The 26,730-nt window shown below is 52.8% G+C and overlaps 2 protein-coding genes across 8 annotated transcripts in view; one reads left to right on the top strand and one right to left on the bottom strand.

Moving 5' to 3' along the window:
- The window catches only part of Sgsm3 (small G protein signaling modulator 3), a 34,300-nt gene extending 30,855 nt beyond the window's left edge, over positions 1-3,445 (top strand). The window contains exons 11-22 of one of the 3 annotated variants that reach the window (XM_021183977.3): positions 328-382; positions 503-630; positions 730-885; positions 1,039-1,093; positions 1,327-1,376; positions 1,511-1,663; positions 1,824-1,894; positions 1,968-2,016; positions 2,093-2,178; positions 2,346-2,468; positions 2,570-2,630; positions 2,762-3,445. In XM_021183977.3, coding sequence (XP_021039636.1) covers positions 328-382; positions 503-630; positions 730-885; positions 1,039-1,093; positions 1,327-1,376; positions 1,511-1,663; positions 1,824-1,894; positions 1,968-2,016; positions 2,093-2,178; positions 2,346-2,468; positions 2,570-2,630; positions 2,762-2,842 — 1,068 coding nt within the window. In that variant the 3' untranslated portion in view covers positions 2,843-3,445. Of the gene's footprint in view, positions 1-327; positions 383-502; positions 631-729; positions 886-1,038; positions 1,094-1,326; positions 1,377-1,510; positions 1,664-1,823; positions 1,895-1,967; positions 2,017-2,092; positions 2,179-2,345; positions 2,469-2,569; positions 2,631-2,701 lie in introns of all 3 variants that reach the window. The other 2 variants (XM_085831769.1, XM_085831770.1) reach the window with 2 other exon arrangements.
- Positions 3,436-26,730, bottom strand: part of Mrtfa (myocardin related transcription factor A) — a 169,762-nt gene continuing 146,467 nt past the window's right edge. For all 5 annotated transcript variants that reach the window (XM_021183976.3, XM_085831766.1, XM_085831767.1 and 2 more), the window contains 11 exons: positions 17,663-17,718; positions 14,650-14,725; positions 13,493-13,654; positions 11,865-12,040; positions 11,253-11,402; positions 9,301-9,566; positions 9,038-9,206; positions 7,325-8,320; positions 6,868-7,020; positions 6,461-6,521; positions 3,436-4,968 (listed from right to left, as the gene is read on the bottom strand). In XM_021183976.3, coding sequence (XP_021039635.1) covers positions 4,451-4,968; positions 6,461-6,521; positions 6,868-7,020; positions 7,325-8,320; positions 9,038-9,206; positions 9,301-9,566; positions 11,253-11,402; positions 11,865-12,040; positions 13,493-13,654; positions 14,650-14,725; positions 17,663-17,718 — 2,783 coding nt within the window. In that variant the 3' untranslated portion in view covers positions 3,436-4,450. The remainder of the gene's footprint in view (positions 4,969-6,460; positions 6,522-6,867; positions 7,021-7,324; positions 8,321-9,037; positions 9,207-9,300; positions 9,567-11,252; positions 11,403-11,864; positions 12,041-13,492; positions 13,655-14,649; positions 14,726-17,662; positions 17,719-26,730) is intronic.

Raw genomic sequence — 26,730 nt, 5'->3', positions numbered from 1 at the left:
GCCCTGTCCTTGCCAATCATGGAGTTCTCAGTCTGAGGGGGTATGGGGAACAGACTGGCCCTTCCCTGCTAAGCCACTGTCTCTCCCATGCATCTGCCTCCAAACGCCCAGTTAGACCATCAGACGGCCACTAAGGGGTGCTGTAGGCTTCCCTGGTAACATGCATTCCTGAACTCTGAACTGGGTAGTCTGAGCTGAAGATAGGGCTTGATGTGAGAGTCAGCTTCAGCCATTAGAAATGCCCAGGCACTAGTGAGCCACAAGCATGTTAGTGTCTCCCCTTTCTGAGTGGCTACTTTGCCCACTGACCTGCCGTCCTCTCCACAGGTTGTACGGCGCAGGACGCAGCGGAGGAAGTCTGGTATCACTTCCCTGCTTTTTGGTGAGCCCAAGTGTGGGTGGGTGCTGGCTCTTCTGGGGCTGGGCAGAACCAGCTACTGTGTGCATCCTAGCGGGAGTAGAGACTCGGCAGGACCAGTTACTATGCCAGTGTGCCCCCCAGGAGAGGACGACCTAGAAGCTCTCAAGGCAAAGAACATCAAGCAAACAGAGCTGGTGGCCGACCTTCGCGAAGCCATTTTGCGTGTGGCACGCCACTTCCAGTGCACAGACCCCAAGAACTGTAGTGTGGTGAGTGTCAGGCTCTCCTCAACTTGGGGCTCTCCTTCCCCAGCCCACTCTTGGCACTGAGGCTCCTCCTCCACTGTGTGGGCCTTTCCTTTCTGCCAGGAGCTGACCCCAGACTACAGCATGGAGAGCCACCAGCGGGACCATGAGAACTACGTGGCATGCTTACGCAGCCACCGGCGCCGGGCCAAGGCCCTGCTGGACTTTGAGCGGCACGATGATGATGAGCTAGGCTTCCGCAAAAATGACATCATCACGGTATGTGGGGGGCCGAGCGCACATGCTTCCTGCTGTCTCCTCCCCACCTTCCCTGTAGTGAGCCGATGTTGAATAAGCTTGATCTCAGCCCGGTGGGTACTGAGGACACCTGCTTTGGGAAGGCCCTGAGCCCTGGCCTGTTCTCTTCTGCAGATCATTTCCCAGAAGGATGAGCACTGCTGGGTGGGTGAGCTGAACGGCCTGAGAGGTGAGGGCTTTTGTCTGCTGCAGGCTGGCAAGGAAGGCCTTTGCTCTCCCTAGTCCTACAGCCACAGGCCCCGAGCCTCCGTGGGTGCTGGGCTTTTCTTCCCTCTTGGTCTTCTTGGCAGGCCTGTCCTGCTTGAAGGTTTTGAGTGATTTGGGAGCCCTTTGTCCTTGGGCCTTGGGGAGAAGGGCTGGGACAGCTTCTGCTGCTCCCCACATAGCTGCTTCCCCCAACAGGCTGGTTTCCAGCCAAGTTTGTGGAGGTCCTGGATGAGCGAAGCAAAGAGGTAAGAATGTGGAGCTGCTCCTTGTGGCAGCCCCTAGTGTGAGAACATCCTACCCTTGTGACAGCTGCCAGGGTGACAGGGGGTGGCTGGCTGCAGGTGTCAGGCTAGCGCTTCTCAAATGTTCTCTCCATCAGTACTCCATTGCGGGGGACGACTCTGTGACGGAAGGAGTAACAGACCTCGTGCGAGGGACCCTCTGCCCAGCCCTCAAGGCCCTGTTTGAACACGGATTGAAGAAACCATCCTTGCTTGGAGGGGCTTGCCACCCCTGGTTGTTTATCGAGGAGGTGATCACAATTGGTCCCTGTGCCTTCTCAGTCTCACTACTGCAGGGCCACGTGCTCACCTCAGTCCTTTCCTGGGTTCCTGCAGGAGGCAGAAGGAGTGTTGTAGGGCAGTGGCATGCGCTCACCCATCCCTGTCCTCATACTGTCTTGTCTACCACAGGCAGCGGGCCGTGAAGTCGAAAGAGACTTTGATTCTGTGTACTCCCGCCTGGTGCTCTGTAAGACATACAGGTACATACATACTACCTATGTTACCCACCAATGTCCAGCATGGCAACCAGTGATGGCACTCTTGTTCTTGCAGGTTGGATGAAGATGGCAAAGTCCTGACCCCTGAAGAGTTGCTGTACCGGGTAAGTTGCTTGCCAGCATTCTTAAACTCTCTCTGGCCAGCCACTTGGCACTTAAATGACAGTGTCCCCTCCTCAGGCAGTGCAGTCTGTGAATGTGACCCATGATGCAGCACACGCACAAATGGATGTCAAGCTCCGATCACTTATCTGCGTGGGGCTAAAGTAAGTGTAGAGGGGAGGGACCTTCAGGGGGTATCCCATAGGGCAGAACCACTGTGCAAGGGAAGCCCCCCAGCGCTTTCCATAGATGGTGCCCAGGAGCTCCTAGGAATGGGGTTGCAAGTTGGGGGTCCTCCAGGCCTAGCCTCATCCTTCTTGCCTGTTCTCAGTGAACAGGTCCTACACCTGTGGCTGGAGGTACTCTGCTCCAGCCTGCCCACTGTGGAGAAGTGGTACCAGCCCTGGTCCTTCCTGCGAAGCCCTGGCTGGGTCCAGATCAAGTGTGAGCTCCGGTGAGTGGGCAGCTCTGCAGGGCTCAGAACTTGGTGGTAAAGGAAGCTAGCAGGTTGGCAGAAGTGTCCAACATGACCAGAGACTGTTCTTTGGTCCCTAGTGTCCTCTGCTGCTTTGCCTTCAGCCTCTCCCAGGACTGGGAGCTCCCTGCTAGGAGAGAGGTGAGTATGTGGCTTGGTTGGTCCCTGGCATTGGATTTGCCAGGAGGGCTGTGGTGCAATCTGGGCTGAAGAAGTAACCTGTGTGGTTCCAGGGTGGTTCCTGCCCATGACTGGGGCTGTTCTGTGCACAGGAGGAAAAGCAGCCCCTGAAGGAGGGTGTGCAGGACATGCTGGTGAAGCACCATCTTTTCAGCTGGGACATAGATGGATGATGCTCCTTCTAGCTGCTCTGTGGCTCCCAGGCCAACCCATCATAGACTGCCTGGAAGGCTCCCTTCTTCAATAGAAGGCAGAGCCCTGGCCAGCCTCAGGCCTCCCTCAGGCTAGGAGGTTCAGGGAAAGACACTCTCCAGAGCTTACTCAGGACCCATGATCAGTGTCTGGGCCTCCCCAGTTCAGGCTACCACGGTTGTCAAAAGCATACACTGGTGGCCAGCCCAGCTGCTTTCCTTAACATGGTCCTGAGGAGTGCCCTGCCTAAGGAAGCCCTGGGTGCCAGCCATATGGTATACTATACTAACCAAAAACCTTGGGAAGAGGCAGAGAGCTGGTCTGCTCAGGAAGGGGACCTTATTGTAAATAAACCTTTTATGAGAGCAAGCCTCCCATCTTTTGTTGAGCCAAGCCCTGAGTTCCACAAAAGCTGCCCCTCCCGAAATGGTCTGACTCCCAGGCCCTTGCTCAGGGTTTATTTCAAGTATGCCTGATGCAATTAGGGCCACTATGTGGCCTCTAGATGCCAGCATGGAATAGACCCAGGAGCCCAGCCAAACTTCTCAACCCTGATGGATCAAATACAACAGACTGGCAAGTCAGTGTTTTTGTTTTATTTTAAAAAGTTCACACAGCTTTCCCGCCTTTGTCCCAGCACTGCTTTTGATGGCTCTATCCCTTCTCTGCATTGAGTCAGCACAGAACAAGGCTGGTGATGGGCAGAAGGTACCTCTCAGCCCCCAGCAGATGCACTAGGACCCACCCCACCCCACTCCCAGGCCAGGGTGGCTGCAGTGGGGAGGTGGGACGGAATGTGGGTGGGTGGAGAGCTGCTGGCGGAGGACAGGAGGCGCCTCTGCCCTTGTGGCACTCAGGAGCCAGGAAGCAGGGCAGGGTGGCGTGTAGGAGGCAATGGCAGGTGTCTGTCTACATGTTACATACATGTGTGGGGTGGGCCTGGGCAGCTGCATGCCAGGTTGGATACTGGGTCATATAGCACACTTCTCACAATGATCCTGTATCAAACCCCAAAGAGCTCTCCAGGCTTTTTACGTGTGAAAGCATGTGGAGGTAACCACACCCATTTCCCACCACCCCTAAAAATATATGTATATATGTAAGTTGATATATAATAATATAGAGGTATATACATCTATACAGATTTTTGCCACCAGTGGTTATACTATACACCAAGACTGAAATGGCATAGTGCCGGGTCCTGGGACTGGCTAAAATAGGGAATGGGTGAGTAGAGGCCTGGCTAGTTTCTTCCTTGCAGTGAAGGAATGGGAGACCTGGAAGGCGGGTTGACTATAAGCCCACCTAGGCAAAAAACTTCACCCAGATGTGCATCTCTGACCTCAGAAAAGGAGGTCGAATTGAACTGGCTCTGGCCAGCCTCCCAAAACCTCAGAATGGGCCCAGATTTGTTTCTTGACAGCTTATGCCCACTGCCCACGGTGAGCCTGAGCCAAGCATAGGGTTTCTGCTGCAGCCCCTAGGGACTGTGATTGTCGAGGCTCACAGTCACAGGAGCGTACACTGGGTATGGTTGTGTGGCTCCCCAACTTCTGACCCTTCCCTAGCGCATGCCTGGAGTCAGAGGGCTACAAGCAGGAATCCCAGTGGAGCTGCAAGTCGTGGCCATCCAGGAAGTCCATCGAGAAGAGGCTGGGGGCTGCAGTGCTGAGGGGAGCCAGGCTGAGCACAGGGCCACCAGATGACAGCTCCAGCCAGTCCATGCTGTCCAGGTGGCCAACAGCCAGGTCCAGGCCCATACCACTGCTGGGCTCAGGAGCAAAGTGCAATTCAGAGGTGTCCATGGGTGATGGGGGGTGGTCCAGGATGGCGGAGCTGCTCAGCATCTGGCTGTGGAGGTCGTCAATGAGGGAAAGGGGTTCTGGTCCCTCGTGCCCACTTGTCAGCAGGGGCAGCCCTGTGCTGCTCTCCAGGAAGTCTTCAAGGCGCCCTGGGAGGGTGGGGGAACCTGGTGGAGGAGCAGCCTGGGGGAGCTCACTCAAAGGCGAGGGTTGTGGTGTCAACGGAGGCCCATACGCTGCTGCTGCTGGAGGTGACTTTTCCTTGCCTGGGAGGGATGGTGGCTCTTTGAAATCTGCTGAAATCTCTGCCGACAGAGACAGTTAATGGGGTCAGAAACCAGGTTTGAATATGCTCAAGAAAGTGATGTGAAGGATGGGAGAGTGGAGCTGAGGATGAACGGTGCAGTGCTTGTCTAGTATACACGCACATACCAAAAAATACAATGAAAAGATATGTCACCGAGTGGAGGAACTATCTGCAGGTCACAGACTTGATAAGGGAATTCACACAATTCAAAAATTGGCAAAGGATGGGCGTTTTCTCCAACAATCTACACATAGCTGTAGCAGTTCATAGCATCACTGGGAAATGCAATGTCAAGTCACAGGAAAAAAGCTGGTAGGGGGCTGGAGGGGTTGGTTAGAAGCAGAGACCAGATTAACGGTAACGTATGGTTCCCAGCTCCGTAAGTGTTAAGGACGTAGGGTCAGTGCAACTAATGTGCGTGGCAAAGAAAGATGAGATAGCACACAGCAGCCTGGAAGCAGGGTGATTTAGCAGCCTCACTTGTGGATGCACCCAAGAGAATATGACAGCAGCTGTTCAAGTAGCTAATAATGGTCAAGTGGAAGAGGACATGCTAAACAAAATTATTCACAGGCTGACCAAAACCCTAAGAGTCCACATACAGGACAGTCAGAATCAGATAAGGTGGGGCTCAAGTTCATCTCAGGTGTCCAGGTTTTAGTTTGAGACGATGAAAACATTTGAGATGAAGATAGTGACACAATGCCAATACACTTAATACAACTGAACTGTCACAATAAAACATTATACAAACCCTTCATGTCTCTCTTGTCCCTGGTCAACTATGCTTGCATGTGTGGCTGTTAACTGCTTCCCAGATGCTACCACCTGCCCCTTTCTGGCATCCTCAAGTGTCCCTTGGGGGATATCCAGTACTCTAGCTGCTCCTCTTCTGCCATCCCTTAGACACCAGATTTCAGCGGTTGCGACTCCTTCAAGCAACACCTCCCTGCTTTCCCTGATGGTGTTTGTTCCGGACACAGTGGCAGCTGACGCTCAGGCCTGGGGTTCTGAACTCTAGTTCAACTACCTGCACTCACCAGAGACCACGCAGGCTCCGTGGCAGACCCGGCACCAGATGTTTGCCTTAGGCCTGAACTGCTGAGCACCAAACACTACTCACTCATCTTCCTGATAGTCCTGTGTCAGAGCGCGCTGCTCTAGGCTACGTACACTCTACTGCCCAGGACCAGGCACTTATGATCTAGCTGTGACCCTGTGCTCGTCTGCCCTCTTCCTTCTTGGGGCTGCCCTGGCCCTTGGTGCAATGCTGCTGCTGCTGCTGCTCAGTACGTAGGCTGTGTTCACCTAACTGCAGGGCTGTGTGTGTGTGTGTGTGGTTACCAAGCAGCTGTGGGGACAAGTAGCAAAGGACTATATGTCAAAGGAGTGTGCCTGCCAGGACCTTCAAGATGGTATCAGCCTGCTGCTCTGAAACCTAGCCAACCTGTGACTAGAGGCAAGGGAGACGGCTGGGGGTGGGGCTTTACCTCCACTCTGAATAAGAATATCAAACAGGTCATCCATGTGCTGACTGGAGGAGCCATTTTCCTGTGGGACAGAAACAGAAAAGAACATAAAAGTCTAGAATGGGCACCCAGATACTGTCTAAGCTCAGGCATGCACCATCCTAGCTTGTGCTTCTGCCTTGCACTGGGTGTTCCATGTGCTCTTCATGGGCCTGCTGTGAAGCTCATCCCCCAACTCCTGTGAGATCCTTAACAGTTTTATTTATTGTACATGTGTGAGTGTTTGCATGCGTGTGTGGACGTCAGAAGAAGACAGTCTGCAGGAATCAGTTTTCTCCTTCCACCATTTGGGTCCTGAGGCTCAGACTCTGGTTATCAGGGAAGTGCCTTAATCTTGCCTGCAGCACCCCAGCTCCTGGCATCCTCACCTGCTGCTTAGGCTGCTGGGTCACAGTCTCTTCATAACCAGGGGGCTCCTTCTTCAGCAGAGACGTGGGGGTTGCAAATGGAGGCTGAGGTGGGTGCTCCAGGTCCATCTGGGCAGGTGGACCAGGGGCTGGAGAACCAGGCTGGGACAAGGGCTAGATGGGAGAATGGAAGAAACATTTGTTGGTGTGGGTAGGGACAAGTTGCCGGGGTGGGGAAGGCCTCCTTCACTGCCCATAGGAACAACTTTGCTAGCTAACAGACTTTTGGGAGTTCTCGTGGATAGGGAAGAAGAGATACAGAATGGGGTAAGTATGCAGCTGTAGGGTGACAGAACACCGGGCCTCAAGGAGGTCCCTTCAGGAACCCAGGTCCTGAGTGTGATAATACAGCCTGCAGAAGACAGTGTTCAATTCTCCACCCAGACATGCCACCCCAGCCTGCCCGTTCCTCAGCTACCTGCTGGGGGCTCCCTGCAGGCAAGCCAGGGCCATCTGCACTCTTATTGGTCACAGTGAGGATGAGGTGAGTCCCTGTAGAGTCAGTGACCAGGGTAGGAGGGCTGACCCTCTTGAGGAAGCCGGTGCCCTGGGAGCCCAAGAGCAGCTGGGAGCTGGGGGCCAGATCTGGCTCAGGTGGCCCAGCTTCCTGCTTCACCACCACAGGTGGGGACTCTGGTGCTGGGGCTTGAGTGTCTCCATGGTTGGTAGTGGGAACCACTAGGCCAGAGCCAAAAGCACGGGCAGAGCCCTGAGGCTGGCAGCTCAGCTGGCAACTGGAGAAACCACTTTCTCTCTTCACAGGGCTGCTGGCTGGGGCTGGCTGCTGGGCCCGCTTCTGCTGCTCCAGCTGTAGCCGCAGCAGCTCAACCAGCTGCTGCTTCTGTTGGAGCATTCGGGTCAGCTCCTCAATCTGCTTGTCCTTCTCCTGCAGCATCTGGTCCTTGTCCAGTCCTTCCAGCTCAGCCCGAGCACCAGGGCTTAGACAGCAGGACGCAGCACGGGCACCCTCCTCCTTCACGATCTGCAGTGGGGAGGCCTGCAGGGTGAGCTGTGTCAGCGGCGATGTCACCATTTCACCAAAGGCATCCCCAGGTGTGGAATTCTCATCACCCGTGCTGAGCAGTGAGCGCTCTGAAGGGGTGGGAGACACGGGGGGTGTGGAGCCTGTGCTGCCAAACTTCACCATGCCATTGCTGGTTACTGTGGCCACCACCATCTCAGCTGGAGCAAGGCCTGCTGTTACAAGAGCTGACCCTGTGCTTAGCAGGGCCGCAGGGAAGGCGACCACTACCTCACCAGCCTTGGACAGCACAGAGGTGGTGGCAGGGGCCTTGGGGGCTCCTGGAGCTGGGCTGACTTGGTCTTGGTAGGCACGCAGGCGCTCAATCAGCTCTGTCTTGGTGCCTGAGACGGGAAGGGACCGCAACTTCAGTTCTTGCTTCAGCTCTGCCACCTGCAGGGGTTGAGAGTTAGAGCGGCTGGGAACTGGGGGGCTGGACAAGGGAAAATGGGCCAAGTTTAAAGGACAGGCTATGATAGGTGGGAGCCCTTCATCTGGGTCCCAATGGCCATCCCAGATGACTCCCCGAGTCTTTTACCCTGCAAGCCCCTCCTCTAGAGTACTCTCTCCCAGCCCCACATGGTGCTTGCTGCTCAATTTCTTCACAAAATAATACAGCCTTGAGGTCATAACGCTATGGAGCAGCAAGGACAGGGCTTAAGTCCAGCTGGAGTCCATCAGCCCAAGACCCTCATTAATGTGGTCTTACTGGGAGATCCGGGTTATGACACAGGAGGACAAATGCTCAAGAGAAGACTCTGGCCTGTCCCACCTTCTGATCAGTGGCAAAGAAAACAGGCTGAGCCCAGGCTGAGCCACTGGCACTGACTGGCAAAGTGGAGGGGGCAATATTGACAGCCCTGCTGCTACTCACAGACATGATAATAGAGAATAGGAGATTTGTCCCCAGCCCCACACACATACACAAGGGCAGATGTTCTTATGACCACAGGCCTACTCTAAAGTGCTCCTTTCAGAGCAGACCAGATCTAGAGCTGCCTCTGCCTTCTGTCTTGTGGTCATGGGCCATTACTATCCCTGCCTAAAACCTGCCCCTTATCCCTCATGGGAAAGGCCTAGTCTTCCAGTGAGAACGGGTCAGTCACCTACCTTCATGTCATCCAGGTTAGCTGGCAGGGCTCCTGGTTTGCCAGCTAGCGTGGTGCTATTCTGGCGTGCCAGCCCACTGGGCCCTGGGGTGCCTGAGCTGGAGCTGCTACTGGTGGAGAGGCTGCGTGATGGGGTAGGGGCACTGCTTCCAGGAGTCTCACCTGAGGGCCTGAGGCAAGACAGAAACAAAGGGCTTCAGTACCTTCCTAAGCTCTGCAGGCAGTGGGGCCCAGGTGAATAGCCTCAGGGACTTGTGCTCCTACTTGGGAGGGGCAGGCAGGATGGCCTGGTAGTTGTAGTGCTGTTGTTGTTGCTGCTGCTGCTGCTGGTTGAGGATCTGCAGCTGCAGGAAGAGCTGCTGCTGCTGCAGGATCTTGGCATAGGAAGAGTCCATGGCGGGTGCCCCCTTGTCCTGCTTCTGGTCGGGGGGGATGTACTGGTGGTACTTGAGCTTCTTCACCTTTGGCTTCAGCTCCTTGGCCTTCTTGCTGCGCTGTGATTTCTCGCTGGCAGACTTGGGTTGGCTTTGCTGAGGGAACATGAGACATTGCATCAGGGGCCACCCCAGGGAGGCACCACCTAGGCCCATGCCCGGCATCCTCTGAGGAGCACCCACCACCCCTACTCTATGAGACTGGCCCTATCCTAGAAGACGTGGCAGGCCAGAGGAAAGACCAATCAGATGGAGCTGTAAAGGTGTCACATGACTAAGCAACATAAAAACAAAGAGGCAAAACTACAGCTGAGCTGTGTAGCACGGCCATGCTCAAAGAGCGCCATTCAGGCCCCTGAAGAGTCCTACCTAGAAAGGAAGTGTCAGTGATTTGGAAACAAGCTCAGAAGTCGCTTGCCCAAGGCTGCACAGTGACTTTGTTCTTGATCAGGATGCCACAATCTTCTGTGTGTGCCCATAGGCTCCCAGCTGACACAACCATAATAAGGCCTGGATGGGCAGGACTCAGGCCAAGAACCAAGAAAGATCAGTGGGCCATGGTCAACACCCTGCTCTTGGGGCAGGCAGAGGTAGATGAAGGCAAATAATCAGGGGGTACCAGAGAGGACTGTGGGAGCCTAGACACTCCTGAGCAGACAAAGGTGAGACAAAGGCAGAAGATGATGCAGAGATCAGGTGGAGTCTTGAACCGGTGGCCACAGGAAGGTGTGGACAGAGGTAGCCCACTAGAGGAAGACAACATGGATATGATGTGGCGGTAAGGAGCTGGGCTCCTGGAGCCCAAGAAGAGGTCCTGACTTTGTCAGTGTATCTGATGAGGCCACAGAGCCGAAGGAAAGGCGTGGCCAAGGGCAGCCTCAGGGATGGGGGTTTGGAGGTGATGGTGGGGTGGTTGCCATGTTGGTGTATAGGGAGGGAGCCAAGAGAATGAGAGGACAGGTAAAACTACTGGGGCTACATGGCCCTGACAATGACAATAACCCCTCTCCCAGGTGCTTCAGGAAGGAGTGCAAACAAGCAGGCTCCACAGGCAGTGGCATACCGTACTGCTCAGCTCAGCCAGCCTCTAACAGCGCTCTACCTGAAGGTAGCTCCCTTAGGCACAAATGCCTGGCTCACTGTGCCTGTCACGGGGTGAGTGGGTGAGTGTGCCACACCTGCTGAATCTACACTGGAGCTGAACTCCCCATATGAGGTCTGAGGAGGGTGGTGGTTTAACTTATACGTAGAGGGGGCCTTCAGAGTGACTAGGACTATGTAAGATCATCTTAGGGTGGAGCCCCAATGTCTGAATCCTGGCCACTGAGCTCTACTACCATGGGCTAGTACTGTAAGCCAAGAAAAACTTCCTTTTAAAAAAAATTACATTTTAATGTGTGTGTGTATGTGTGTGTGTGTGTGAATGTTACAGTGTGCATGTGGAGGTAAGAAGACAATTTGTGGGAATCTTTAAGTATAGACATCCGGAGGACCAAACTCAGGCTGTCAGGCTTGGTGGCAAGTGCCTTATCCCAGTGAGCCGTTTCCCTGACCCAAGACTTTTTCTTTAATCTCTATCCAGGCTGTGGAAGCGTGTTCCTAACAACAAAAAACAGGCTAAGATAGTGTTCAGTGTCCCACAGGCAGTGCAGAGATGAGAAATACCCAAGTCACCTTGGGTCAGGTCCTTGACCGCTAGAGGATGTACCGACCCACCCCTTGCAGTCGTTCCCACAGCTAGAATGACATCTAGCTGGGAGGACAGCGGCTGGCAGAAAATACCTTAATGAGTGTGGGAGCAGGCTTGGCAGTGGGGACGATGCTTCCATTGGTTAGGCTGGGGGGCAGCAGAGGTGCGGGAGGCAGAGGAGGCTGCTCTGCCAGGAAAAGCGTCTCTCCAGGATCCGGAGCCATTGGGAGTTGAGAAAGAACCTGGGAGGGAGGGAGGGAGGGAGGGAGGGAGGGAGGGAGGGAGGGAGGGAGGGAGGGAGGAAGTAAGGACCCTGGCACCCCCAAGTAGACTTTATCTATCCTGCCCTGCCATCCTCATGGTCGGAGGACAGAGGGGGGTGATAGATAGCACGTTACAAAGCCAGGCTGGCTGGGAGAGAACCAGACAGGCCAGGCAAGTGGCAGCCACATCTCTGACTAGGAGAGCCAATAGGAGTGGGTGGCCAGGGCTGCAGGACCCCAACCCAGCCTCTCCTTATGCTCAGCTTGCTAGAATTGGGTCCATTGTTGGCATCTGAGGTGACAGCCACACATACACATCTATCCCTCATGCATACAGTAGGAACTGCTCATACTGCCCAGGACAGAGGCCTGACTCTGGGCGGCCTTGGCAGGTAGAATTCTAGATTCTATGAGTAAGAATCTAGAAGGAGGTAATCTCACCTGAGTGGGTGATATGGAGGTGGCACTGGGCAGTGGATCACTGACTCGGGACTCCAAGGGTGATGGCACTGAACCCTGGGACTCATGGCTGGCAGGCTGCTCAGGAGACAGGGCATCACTGCTGTCCTCGTCGAAGGAGGAACTGTCTGCTACCTTTGGGTAATTTACCTGGCCCACTGAAATGCAAAGCCAGTGTAAGACTCCTGCAGCCAGCACACAGGAAGGTAGGCAGGAAGGGCTGGCAGGATCCAGCCCTGCATCTAAGAGGTGCACAGTATAGAGAACCTAGCGAGCGCCTTGCCTTAGTGCAGAGCTCAGAGGCACAGCCAGCCTCTGGAACAGGCTTGCCAGGAGCTATGTGGTTGGGCCTTTGTACAAACTCCCAGTTTTGTTTTCCTACTGCTTACACTCACACAGTGAAGGCCATGAACCTGCTGCTGACAGACCACGGTGACAGCAAGTGAGCACAGCTCCTCCTTAGGGCTCAGTCCCCAAAGGCCACAACAGCCTAAGGCTCTGAGGCTATGGGGGGAGGGTCCCCACCTCACAGGTACCTGGGCTCAGTGAAAGTATGCCCTCCTTCAAAGGTCCATGAAGCCAAGACCTAGCGCCTGGGCAGCAAATATGCCAGGACAGTTTACTGCCTTGAGCGCCTGGACTGGCCCAGAACCATGTTCTGACAGCTGACAGAGTTGGCTGAAAGGGGGCAGAGGCAGAGGCAGGGACAGGGGCCCCAGCTGGGACTCGCAGTGGCAGTAGAGGAAAGACGGAAACCCAGGCCAGGAGGATATGTCAAGAGGCATGTCACAACCAGTCTCCACAGCTGGGGGAAGAGGTTGGGGAGAGGGGAGGACCCCAGATAAAAAGAGGAACAAGCCCACAGCTTCTTCCTGTCTAGCTGTGACCTGAGGCTTTCTACAGCCCTGGGACCGAGGAGGAACATCTAAGCTTCTCTCACTGGTAGACTGCAGCCGGATGGGCTATGACTGTGAGGGTGGGGCTTGGCCTTCTGTTCCCTCACCTGTGGCTAGACTTCACACCGATTCTACAAACAGATTTTTCTTCCTCCCAGCATGAGGACCTATTCAGAGACAGTAGCAGGGTGGGCCCAAGTACATTTAAGGGTGATCTAGCCCAGATAAGCCATAGTTCACACTGAGCTGGGCCCATCATGGAGGAAGCCACTGGCCACACTGACAGGATGGAGACCATGTGCAGGATAGCCCCACAAGTGCTATTTATCCCGCTCCTGCACCCAGCCACGTCCTGGAAGCAGGGCTGGGTGGGCACCGCCCTGTGGGAGGTGATGGTCGATAGACTTTGGAGCAGGACAGATGGGCACACTGAAGAGACAACTCAGATATGAGGGAGGGAATGACATGGGACTTGTGCTGTGTGTCTGAATAGACGGTGGACACACGTGTGCGTAGATGGACATGAGTGTAGATGGACGTGGGTGGGGCCCTCAGCAGCCCACAACTCCTAAGATGAACATGGGCCTGGGTTCCACTTCCTCCCGAAAGCCTCCCCTGAAGGCTTCCTCGCATTTCCTCCCGGTGAGCTCCCCCTTAACTCAGCCTCTCTTCTACACTCAGGCTACCGTCCATACAGGGTGGAAGCCTCCTCACCAATGATAGCCTCCTTCAGGCTGGACTCCACAGGCAGGATATTCTTCTCCACCAGCTCCATGGGGCCAGGCCTCTGTGCAATCTTTTCATTGAGGTCATCAGCCAGCCTGGCTCTCTTCAGCTTCAGCTGCTTGGCCTGGAGAGAAGGCTCAGCCGAGGTCTCTACATGGAAAAGAAGGGGGTTCAGAGAGATGGGAGGAAAGGTCCCAGATTCCTGGCCTAGGGCCCCTAGAACAACTGGAGCTGACAGGAGCAGAGTGGGAACCACGCCCAGGCAGGAGTGTAGCCTGGCTTCCAGGGTCCCTGGACAATTCCAGCCAGGCTTGACCTGAACAGCTTCTGAGGTGGGACTGCACAGCCACAACACCAGAGCAAGAACTGTTCTGCTCCACTCAGACCTGGGCCACCGAGGCAAACTGTTCTTTGTCCTGGCTCTCGGTGGCTTCAGTGGCAAAATGTGGGGTTCTGACTTGAAAAGGTCTCCTTGAGGCTCCCAATGACCCCCAAACTAAGCAAACAAAAATAGGTACATACGTGGTACTCTCTGGAGCCAAACTTCCCCTTTCAAACACTATAGAAAACGAATCCTATAGCTAACCACAGGAACGAAAAGTATAGCTGGGTGAGTATGGCTGCCATCATAGGTGCTTAGGTAATACCAGTGGGGGAGTGAGTGAGCAAGTGAACTCCAAACAAACTGCAGTGTTTGGGAGAGAAAAGGGCTCCATCCCAGCAGACAGAGACCATGACCATGTTATCCCAGTGGGTGGGTGACTCAGTATACAGCAGTGGGTGGTGGACCCAGAAGGGTCATGCCAGGCTGGGCATGGTGGCACACGCCTTTAATCCCAGCACTTGGGAGGCAGAGGCAGGCGGATTTCTGAGTTCGAGGCCAGCCTGGTCTACAGAGTGAGTTCCAGGACAGCCAGGGCAACGCAAAGAAACCCTGTCTCGAAAAACCAAAAAAAAAAAAAAAGGGTCATGGCAACCCAGGCTTCTTATGCACTCCCGTAAGACAGTAACAGCCACACACGTGTCTGACTGTGAAGCCAACAGTTGGCCCTGCTAGCAGACGATGGACACCAGCAGAAAGTGGAGGGCACAGAACCACAGTGCACAATGCACTCGCAGCAGGGAGGTACCTCCAGCTCACACACCTTCCAGAATGTGCATCCTGACCAGCTCTGATCGCTCGGGCCGGGAGCGGATCTTCCGTTTCAAATAGTCCTCGGTCTGTGGAGAAGCACACCAAGAAACTCTTAAGGCTGGGACAGAAGCGTACGAGTGGACAGGACCACAAAACATGAATTGGCTGTAGTGGCTGCCACTGTCCACCTCAGCAGCCTGGTGACTGCAGGGTCCTAAGGCAAGGCGGATATCAAAGTACACACCAGCTTCCAGCTGCATCTCTCAGGCCACTGCTGTATGTATTTAAAACTTAATACTTACACTACTTAAAATGAGAAAACAAAACCGTCCCCTATTTCATGTCAGCAGAGCAGTGAACGAGTGAGTCTGCTGTCTCCAGCCCTTCTTTCATGCGGTTTGGCTCTGCAGAGGAATCACTGTGGATGTGATTTTATGTCCTGTTCCAAAAGCCTTGCATTGCGTGATCTCAAGAGTCTTTTCAATTCAGTCTCAATGGCTGCCAAATGCAATACTAATTTTGATACATGCTGTCAGAGCTCTAGTTCCTTAAAGCCCCACGTCCTCACTTCTGCATTCATCAGATGCTGGGAGAAGGACACCATTCCCTCAGCAGCACCGAGCCCCTGCTGCTGGAGGCTAATTCTGAGTGCAGTGTCTACAGAGCCTGCGCCCCTCTCCTCTGCAACGGCCTACGAAAGGAGAGGACAGGATGGGACAGGGTCGAAAAGAAGTTACTGTGGCACATGACTCACAGTAGAGATCAGCCTGGTTCTCATGCTGCTGGCTGTTGCCCCAGGACCGTGTGGCAGTCCTGGAGCCTGAGCCTAAAGATGCAGAAAGCAGCTGTGGGGTCTGGGTACATCAGCCCATCTGTAGTGAGCAGAGGGCAGGTGCTGGGAGAACCCACCAGAGAGGCTACTCCCATTCAAATGCACCTCTCGCATCAATGGTTCTGAGTCAAGGCTTTTTTTTTTTTTAAAGATTTTATTTATTTATTTATTTATTTACTTATTTATTTATTAATTATATGTAAGTACACTGTAGCTGTCCTCAGACACTCCAGAAGAGGGAGTCAGATCTCGTTACGGATGGTTGTGAGCCACCATGTAGTTGTTGGGATTTGAACTCCTGACCTTCGGAAGAGCAGTCGGTGCTCTTACCCACTGAGCCATCTCACCAGCCCCGAGTCATGGCTTTTATAACAAACAGTCAATCTTCCAGGGATGTCCACTGGCTCGGGCCTGGCTACCCACAAGCTACTAAGGAGAACCAGTGTGCTCCTGGTGCAGGAGGTAAAGAAAGGACTTTTAGCTGATGCCACTGAAGGCAGGCACTGCTGGGGCTGGAAAACACAAGCAGCTGATGGTCACCCAGAGCTGTACCCAAGAGCTCCTTTGGGACCTGGGCCGCAGCCACCAGGATGAGTCTCCCCGAGATGCTGTCTGAACCGGAGTCACAGACGTGGGGAGCAGTGGCATGACTGGGATTGCATGCGGAGCTTTCCCGCCATACACAAGCAGGCCACGCTCTTACTCAGATGCAGAACTAACACCTTTTCTCATTGCTATCACTGAGTAAGGCAAGCCATGCTGCGACCAATCCAATACACTCACTTTTCCTATCTAATTAAGACGGGTCAGTGCATGCTTAACTAGTAAGCCTAGTACTGTAATTCTGAAGTCATCTGTGAGCAGATGTGCAAGATATGCACTTGTAGATGAATATATTTACTGCATGTGAGGAAATAAAATTATTTTGCAAATATAACCAAACATATATATGGTTATATACACATATACATATACATATACATGGTTGCTGAAATGGACTTTAGTCTGATCACCAGAACCTGCATGATGAAAGGAGAGAACTCTTAAGTTGTTTTCTGATCTCGAGTGTGCGAGCACGCGTGCACACACACACACACACACACACACACACATGAAAAGTAATAAGTCTGGCCTCCACAGACCTAGGTTTGAGTTCCAGCTTTACTGCTTTCTAGCTGGACAGATTAGCTAGCTTCTGCTGCATCTAAAAACCAAGGTGTACACCAGGAGGTGGGTGGAGCACACGCCTTTAATCCTAACACTCAGGAGGCAGGCGGATCTCTGAGTTGGAGGCCAGCCTGGTCTAAAGAGTGAGTTCCAGGACAGCCAGGGCTACACAGAGAAACCCTGTCTCAAAAACCAAACCAAACCAAAAACCAAGGACAGCTGCACACCCGGAGCTAATCTGCCTGGCTGCAAATGCTGACCCTTGCTCCCTGCTGGGCCTTCTCTGTCTCCCAGCAAATGGAAGTAAGTAAGCAAATGGTTTGTTACTGCTTTGGTTTCTCAGTTTCCCACCCTGATTCCGCTCTTCCTACTCCCTAAGAGTTCATCTTGATTTTCTATAGAGAAAAAAAGCAGTCCAGTGGGGGCACGAGGGGAACCATAAGCTGCTCCCTCCCCATCTCTACCCACAGCAAACACAGGACTTTGCTGGGGGTGGGGGGGAAGAGGGAACTGAAAAGGAGGGGACAGGGCTGCAGCTACGGTGCTTCAGCAGAAAGTGTGGCTTCTGCACGCCAGGTCTGCTTTACAAGGGCAGAAGTGGATGCTGGCTGCTTTGGGGCAGGTGGAGATGGAAGCTCCCTGGAGTGCCCGTAGGCTGTGGGTAGTGTGTTCCTGAGTGGAGAGCAGCCATGGGCAGTACTCGTGCAGATCATCTACGTGAGCCTAAATGGAGTCAGTGGAGGGAAGATGAGAGGTCTTTAGCCAGGTTTGGGGAGGGAGCTCTGGTGACCTTCACAAGGCCTCCAAGATACTAAAAGAGAGTCTCACTCTGTCTATATTCTACCAGGGAGAGTGGCTGGGGAGGGGAGAAACAGGAAAGGCCAAGGTTTTATAGTAGAAAACCTAGAGTAGAGCTACAAGGTGAGGGCTGACCCCAAAGCTGTGCTAGACTGGAAGGAAACGCAGTTGGCGGCTGGTGCTGCTGTTACTCTGCAGGTCCTCGGGGAGGGGGAGGGAGCCTTACCCTGGCCCGCTCCAGGCTTCTTCTCTGCTCATGAAATGCAGCGGGACTTTTCAAAGCTGTTGAGAAAAGAACCATAAAAGAATTACATTTAGAGGCTGAGGCTAGCTCTGTGCTAGAGTGCTTACTTGGCACAGGCAAGCCCCTGGGCTCAGTCCCAGAACCAAAACCCCAAACAGCAGCAGAATCCACCTTCTAGTGAGTGACACTCCATGTACAACACTACCACTGCAGGCGAGAAATGCCACCTGACACCCAAGAAGCATGCGTCTTTATGGCTGGTCACTCTAAGACCCCTGGGGACAGCAATGCCTCTTGACCTTTGGTTCAGTGCTACACCATTCTCCATCCCACCAGTTAGCTCCATGACTGCCTGGCTTGGGCAGATCTGTGAACTAGACCCACCACACTTTTTCTGTCTCATTAGAAATTGCAGTGGTCACATAGGGAGGTTAAAGCAGAGGCCCAACCCCTCACAGGGCGGCATCTTTCCTCAGCCGGGACCAACAGCTTGGTTAGAATGACTCTCAGGTTTATCTTTGAGAACTATGAAAATCTCAGTCATTGTTGGCTGACCCTCGTGAAAGCTGGGTCCCATTCTGGGGTCTGCTGAGCTTCTGTCTCTAATGGCAAGCCTGGCCACAGCTCCTCTGCAAATGCAGCATGAACACTCCAAGTCTCTTGTAAGGCGACACATGACAACTTAAGACACCGGGGAGGACAGGGAGCGTGTGGTTCGCTTCACTAGGGAACAATGGCAGTAGGTGAGAAGCATGCGAGGCTGTGGTCAGTTTCAGTTCTGCTGCCCAAGGCTGCAGACAGTGTGAGACTGTGTGCAAAGATAACCTTCCAGGCCTGTGGTGGGAGCCGCTAAAAGTAGCAAGGCACAGATAGGACCTATCCTGCCTGGCCTCTGTGCTTCCGCCCCTCCATTCCCAGGGGTGGGCCTCCCGGGAGCATGCTCAGAGGAGCTTCACCATCCTGGCAGCAGTTTTGTTTAGATTAAAGGCAATGTTAAAAATAGTAATAATAGGAGAGAAAACGGTAAGGCCATGAGAGCCCTTCCATTTTCTGACAGCAGAGGGAGCTCTAGACTCAGCAGACAACCTCAAGACAAACCAGTACAGGTTCTCTCCTCAACCTGCACAGCTAGAGAACCCATTCCAGGGAACCACCCAGGCTGCCCCAAGGGAAGGAAGCCCATCCTCGTTCCTGGTTCCACTGTGCAAGAATGCACTGGACCAAAATTGGCTTTCAGGGCCTGGAAGCAGGAGTGTGGTCTGAGAGTGACAGGCCAGCACCACTCCCTCCCACAACGCTGGGACAACAAGCCCACAGGAGCATGCCACATCTCTCTCACACAACACACACAGGAGCATGCCACATCTCTCTCTCTCTCTCTCTCTCTCTCTCTCTCTCTCTCTCTCTCTCTCTCTCTCTCTCTCTCTCTCTCTCTCAGAACACAGGAGCATGCCACATCTCTCTCTCACACAACACAGGAGCATGCCACATCTCTCTCTCACATACAACAGAGCTGCCCTATAGTCGCTCATTCAGTAAGCTGCTATCGGGTGTCTGTAAGAGGGTTCTGTGCTGCAGCTTGAAACCTCAGGTTAACTGCCAGGACCTAGAGTTCAGATTCAGGGTTAGAAACCTGGAAAAGTTCCCGTGTTGAAGGATCTGAGTCCCATTACTGGGTCCTAACAACTCTTGGGACAATTCAGCATATGACTGCTTTTTTGGAGACTGAGACTCTGCCCCCCTCCTGGAACACGAACACTCCCATCACTGGGGCTGGAGAGATGGCTCAGCAGTTACTTCAGGCAGCTCGTGATAGTCAATCACCCCAGCTTCAGGGGACCCAATGTCCCTGCTGCTAGCTTCTGAGGCATCTACATGCATGTACACGCATCTACACATACAAACTCCCTCTCCCTTTCTCTCCCTTATTATTTAATTTTTCCAAACAGGGTTTCTCTGTTTAGCTATGGCTACACTGGGACTAGCTCTGTAGTCCAGGCTGGCCTTGAACTCAGAGATCCACTTGGCTCTGCCTCCCAAGTGCTGCAATTAAAGGTGTGCGCCACTACTGCCCAGCCAACTCTATTTTGAAAGAATCAGACTGAGTGTGGTGATGCACACCTTTTATCCCAGCACTCGGGAGGCAGAGGCAGGAGGGTCTCTACGAGTTCCAGGGCAGCTTGGTCTACAATGAGTTCCAGGATCGTCAAGGTTATGTAGAGAGACCCTGTCAACATACTCATAAATAAGAACCAAACCCAAAAAGCACGCACCCACTGTCTCATGGGATGCACTGCTGCCACAGATGATTGTCCAAGCCCTGGCTACCTGAACATCCTATCCTTGCAACCCCAGGGGTAACGACAAACCCGGCTCTGGAAGCATGTCTCCCAGCACAGACACAGCCTGACACAGGGGTGGCTCATCTTCATGTACCAATGACAGCTGCCACCACTGCATGATGGTGAGAGGTCAAAGGGCCATGGTGGATACAGATTCTGAACCCACTGACCTCAGGGCATCTCTCACTCCAGCAAGACAGAAACTGATACCCACTGAATGCTTGCTTATGTGGCAGGGATTGGGCCAGATTGGGTTTTGTTTTGGTTTTGGTTTTGTTTTCCCAGATGTGGTCTCCCTGAATTCTTGTGGCCTAAGCTACATTCAAACTCAGGACGATCTTCGGCCTCAGCTCGCAAGTGCTGGGCTCACAGGCTGCAGCACCGTGCCCAGCTGCCAGCTCAGACATTCTAACACGCTACTTAATTTAGCATTTTACCTGAGGAGGGCTGCAGAGAAGGCTTGTTGAATAGAGCATTTGACACGCACGTGTAAGTTCAAGTCTTCAACACCCATGTGAGTGCAGGCGTATGAGCACTCTCTAACCACAGTGCCCTATGGTGAGCTGGCGGGTAGAGACAGGAGAGGCTCACAGGCCGGGTGGCCTGGTGCACAGTGGCAAACAGGAGGTAATCTTGCTTCCAGGTGAGTGGCTCTCAGCCTGTGGGTCATAACTGACCCCCTTGGGGGATGTTGAAAATTCTTTCACAGGGGTCTCCTAATATTTACATAACAGTTCATAACAGAAGCAAAATTACAGTTATGAAGCAGCAATGGAAATGGTTTTATGGTTGTGGGTCACAACATGAGAAACTGAATTAAAGGGTCACAGCATCAGAAGGGTTAGGAGCCACTGCTCCAGGTGAAAGGGGAGGCCAATGCATGAGGTTGTCCCCTCGTGTGTACCTGCACACACAGGAGCACACACGCCTGTGATAGGTAATGCTCCATTTAATAGGCTCAGGAGAGTTAGAGAAAACTAGAAACTAGAAAACGGTTACAACCTAAGTCTGTTATTCTGAAGAGAGGTCTCTGCTTCTCTGACTTCTCAACTTCTTCAAAAAACAAAGAACTTAGATTGGTGCAGGGTGGGGGTGGGGTATTATGTCAAGGTTGCACCAATCAGATGTACTAGTTAGATGTAGACCTGACTGTGGGCCATGTGGAAAGGCAGGCTTGACCACAGCCACAAGCAAGGGTACAGGCACACAGAAGGAGGACTCACAGACCCATCTGAGAGACTCCAGGGCTTTCAGACCCAGAAGACTGTAGCGTGAAAACTAGGGCTTGCTCACTGTGGAGCAGCCGTAAACTAGACAGGCCAGGATGGAGGAGGCTAGGGCAGAAGAGTGAGGAATGACCCGGAGAACTCACGACAGCAATGACAAAGTCCTATCCGTTTATAACAACCACATCCCGGTCCCTAAGGACCGGTCCAGTTTTATATGGTGAAACCAACACTGGCTGAGTAGCGGTGACCATGGAGGATGGATCCCTCCCAGGCAGTCATCCGCCTCCCATTCTTCCTTCAACTAACCCTGACCAGCATGTTGGTCCTTTGGCCCATGGCAGCCTACCTAAGGTTGTTTCTCTCTCTCTTTCTTTTCTTTTCTCTCTCTCTCTCTCTCTCTCTCTCTCTCTCTCTCTCTTTCTCTTTTTCTCTTCTTCTCTCTCTCCTCTCTCCCCTCTCCCCTCTCCCCTCCTTCAGGCCTGTGAGGACTTCCAGCCACCATGTGCCAGGCCCACATGGGAGGGGTCAGAGTCCCTGGGGTTGAGGCTGGGCAGCTATTGTGTTTGTCCAGCCAGCTTTGTTAAAGCACACAAGAGTGTGACTTGGTGATGGAGATGTAAGATGATGCGGGTAAAGCCCTGGGCTTTCTTGATGTAAGATCAAGTGGCACAGGAGAGCCCAAATCACCGACCTTCCTTCCATGGCAAGGAGACTAGACACAGGGAGGCAGAGCAAAGCTAAGATGGGTTTAAAAATCCTGGCCTTTGGTAGTTAGAAAGCACAGACTTTAAGTGTCCAGCCAGGAGGGATGCGCTCATCGTGGGTTCTATCCCTCCCTCCTTGCTGTCTTAAAGCTTTGCTGGGAAGGTCCAGGACATTACTCATTCCAAGTTCATGTTCCCAGAACTCCAGAAAAGGAAAGCAGTCTCTGTGTGGAGAAGGCCCTTATGACCCATGTAGACACCAGAGTGTTAGGAATACACATTTCTGGTGGCAAAGGGCAGCTCTTGACCCGTTCTCCCCCCTAGGGACCTAGTGACCCTCTGAGCAAAGGCAAGTGTGCAGCTCTGACGGAGCAGGAAGAGCAGAGATGCTTCAGACACCACCGATGACACACTGGCTAAGAGCTGTGGCGGCGTTCCTCATCACACAGCTTCAGCCCGAGACTGGGCTCCACACCAGTTGGCTGCAACCAGTCGATCTCTGGGCCTTCTTGCTAGCACCTGTTTTCTTCCTCTCTGACAAGCTAGCTGCCTTAAATGAGCACATGTGTGAATTAAGCAAGTAAAAGAGCTCTGATTTCCACTTTCTCAAGAATACACCATCGAACCACTATAGGCAGACTCAGGAGCTGTGTTCAAGGTACCTCCAAGGCTCTCTGTTCATGAGCTGAAACAGGAAGGGTATAACCAGCGCCTGGAACCAGTTCAAGATTTACTGAAGCATCCAGGCTAGAGAGCCTCCCCCACCCCCGGAAGTTCTGCGGATGCTCTTCATCACTGACAGCTCTTAGCCACCAAGTTCAGTTCCTCATTCGCCACTGACCCACCCACCTGTGTCTGTCTGTGTGAGGGTGGGCCTGGGTCTCTCCACAGATGCTGACGTCAAGGAGAAAGACAATGGCTGTTGGGCTCTGGTCACACTTTGGGCTCACTGACAACTCTGTAGGCAGGAGCTGTAAGCTGTGACTATCACACATTAGGGCACCTTCTGCTTTCAGCCTTTTTTTCCTAGTTGTGATTGTTAGGCTTTTAGTTCTTATTCTTTCGAAAAATATTTTTATTTTATGTGTATGGGTGTACCCTGCATGTATGTCTGTGTCCCATTTGCATGTAGCACCCTTGGAGGCCAGAAGAAGGTGTTATATCCTGGAACTGGAACTACAGATGGATGCGAGCAGCCATGTAGATGCTGGGAATTAAACACCAGCCCTCTGGAAGAGCCGCTGGTGCTCTTAACAGCTAAGCTCTTTCTCCAGCCCCTGTAATTTTTGTTCTTAAAATTACATTTATTTTTAAACTTATTGTGTGTGTCAGTTTGGTCCTTCTATCTTGTGAGTCCAGGAATTGAACAGGTCATGAGATTTGGTGACAAAGTGCTTTTACTCATGGAGACATCTCCTAGTCCCCATGGTTAGTGTTGGTAACTTGAAATAATCTAGAATCACTTGGAAAAGAATCTTAATGAGAGGTTGTCTACAACCGGTTGGCCTGTGAGGGCCTCTCCATGGGGGGCGGAGTCTCCTGATTATGTTAATTGAGCTGGGAAGACCTGCCCACTGTGGGTGGTACCATCCTTAGGCAGGGGATCCTGAGCTTCATCAGAGTAGAGCAAATGAGCAGAGTGCAGGCAGGCATGGATGGACCCCTCTCTGCTTCAGGACTGTAGATGCTGTGGGGCTCCAACCACAAACAATGGGAACTCTGTTCCGGGACTGCAAGCTCTAGGAATCCTTCCCCATCATGGCATTTTATGACTTCATCATTTTCTCTAAATTGGCAATATGACAGAAGAGAGACTTCAGCTTTAAGCTTGAGCAAATACACAGGTGCAGCCTCCTGTTTTATTCCTCCTTCCATTCTTGAAGAGGCTGCACAGAGGAGAAGGGGTCACTGGATAATCAACCTCTACCCTGAGGAAACTGAATCACACAGCTCCGGGGAGTTATCTTTTTCAGAACTGCTACAGACGCTGCACAAGGCCACTGAGAGACAGGCAAGGCAGGCGTCTTGGGGATGGGGATGTGGAGGCGCTCGCGCTCTCTCTCTCTCTCTCTCTCTCTCACTGAACAGAGTGTGTTGTTTCCTCTCAGGGGATAACAGAACAGCACTATGCTCCACAAAGTAGACCTAGGAACCATGCATTCCCCAATGCAGCTCAAGACAAGGGCACCCCAGTAGAGTTCAGGGGTCTCTAGAGACTTGGGCTCCAACAAGTCTTATCCTTGGTGGGTTGGCAATTTTGATACCGTAGAAATTTGGACTGTTTCACCAGTCCAAAAAGGACAAACAGAAGTTAGAAAGTGGGGGGTTCATCGATGCTTGTCCCCCCCAGTTCTCAGTGATGAACAGCACGAGTGGAACACCAACCTTCTCAATAGTTTTCTAACTTGAAGTTTCAACTCTGAGACATAGAGCATCTGCCTTTGACATTTGCCAGCACTGACTGCCAAGGGTGACATTTCAACTGCACTGACTTCATGGCTAAAGAGTTCCAATTCTTGGGAGTCAAAGAGTCAGGCTGGATGGAGGCACCTCACTGCAGAGCCCAGCCCATGTGAGGGCCTGGACTGGGTATGGAGTACTGACAAATAAATCTGGTCTTTTTGCTGTTTCCCTCGTACCCTGACTACACCCCAGTCCTGCTGAGGCAGATCCCACCTCCTGCAGCCTGGGCTCAGGGGTGTGGCCATCGCAGCTAGGCCTTCCACCCAGCAGGGGAAGAAGAGAAAACCTTGGGATGGACACAGGAAACAGAAAGGGCCCTTCCCCTCATAGTCTACAGAAGGGCAGAGGCTGGCTGCCCCGCTATCATGTATGAGCCAACACAAGCACCGAGGAGATGCTTCTGGGATCCTGTCCCAGTGAAGGCCTGGAAACCATGCCTGGAAACCATGCAGTGGACTGCAGGTGCTTGCTTAGACAGCTGTCCAGTCAGGAGTATGCAACACTCAAGAGGCATCCATAGACATTAAGCACTCCTGACTTAATATGAGCTTTCGTGACCCAAGCAGAAAGCAGCCTTCTCACCTCTCAAAGCAGCAGACATGGACAGCAATCTGGAGACCAAAACCAATAATCACTCTCACCTGCACCTCCTGAAACCTGACTTCCTGACCTCAGCAATCACAGGACCTCAATTGGATGCTGTTTCAGTTTTCAAGAGCACCCCCTTCCCTGCCCTTTCTTTCTCGGATGCTCACAGCTTTGCCCTTATGTACAGAGGATGACCCTGAGTGCCTCGTCCTGCCTCCACCTCCTGAGGGCTGCGTGACAGGCATCTGCGACCTCACCTAGTTTATGTGCTGCTGGGGGCTGAGCCCAAGGATTCATGCATGGCAGGCAAGTACTTTACCAACTGAGCACCAGCCCCAGCCCCCAAGTATTTCAGACTTGAAACTTCCTGTGTGTGTAAGTACCACTATCAAGTGTTTCCTTCAGGAATCAACAGCAGGTCTAGAGCTAGACAAGCTGGGCTAATTGTGCCTCTGTTTCTAAGAGACAGTGAAACTGAGGGCAAGCTATGTGATTCCGAGGCTTCAATCCTCATCCACTATACCACACCCAGTGAGTATCAGCATTGAGCAAAGTGAAAGCGCTCTGCCATCCACTCTGCTGGGTTAAGGTGAAGGCGCGGTTACTGCTTCAGTCTCTTCCCTTCTTACCCACTGGAAAGAAACGGTCTGTGTGTGAAGGAACCTGAGTGCTAACTGGGACTGAGCTCCACTCTGTCCCTGTGACTAGTTGACAGTGTATGACTATCAAAATACTACAGCAAAGGCCATTAATCAGAGTCATGTCAACAGCTCTAGGGCCTGACTATGACAATAGGAACAGTAAGTTCATGAGAATCAAAGACAGAGCTTCAGTTAGAAGGGACCATGCATCTAGGGCAAGCAAGGTCCACCCCAAGTCATGAAGCTTCAACACGTATCCTGTTTTGATATGCAAGCTTGACAACACCCTTGTTTTGGTACCTGGCTGTCACTCGTCACTCCCACTCAGACCAGCATAAAAGCCAACTACCACAAAGGAAAGCCGAGGGTGCAGGAGATGGCTCGGTTGGTTGGCAAAGTGCTTCTGAGAATGTTAATCCAATCTCTGGAACATACATTCAAAAAACAGGCTGGATGTCGTGGTTCATGCTTGTGACTCAGGGCTGGGAGACAGGCGGCCCTGGGGCCTAAGGGACTGCACTTCACACACATCTGCACGCACTGGACTGCAGGAAGCAGAGCTCTGAGGTGCAGACTGCTCGGGAAGCTCCCCCCACCCTCCTAGGAGAGGGGTACACAGGCTAATACACACAAATGTCAAAGATATGGCACTCGAAGGGTTAAAACACCAGGGCCAAGGACTTTGAGTCTGATTGCTATGGCCTAGAAGTGTTTTCCAGGGGTCCTCAGCCTGTGCTACTACCAGGAAGTGATAAACCAACCCTTTAGGAGGGCTTTGCCGAGGATAAGGCTTCCCGCTTCCTTCCTTCCCTTCCCAGCTGAAGAGCTGAGCAGGAGGCTCGCTGTGTATTCTCACCACTCACTGCCTGCTGTCTCCACAGGCCATGCAGCCCTGGTTAGTCTCCAGAGCTGGCCATTCTTACAGAAGACTGAGACTTGGTTCCCACCACAGACATGGTGACACAACCATCTGAACTTCCTGGGGGCTCTGATACTCTTTTTCAGTTTTCATGAGGACCAGACACACATGTGGCACACGGGCATGCATGCAGGCAAACACATATACACATTAAAACAAACGAT

This window comes from Mus caroli, unplaced genomic scaffold (genome assembly GCF_978045245.1).
Source record: "Mus caroli unplaced genomic scaffold, Mus_caroli_1 scaffold_16, whole genome shotgun sequence".
NCBI classification, from domain to species: Eukaryota; Metazoa; Chordata; class Mammalia; order Rodentia; family Muridae; genus Mus; species Mus caroli.
The sequence above is the reverse complement of the archived record's forward strand: the minus strand, read 5'-3'. Positions and strand labels throughout refer to the sequence as shown.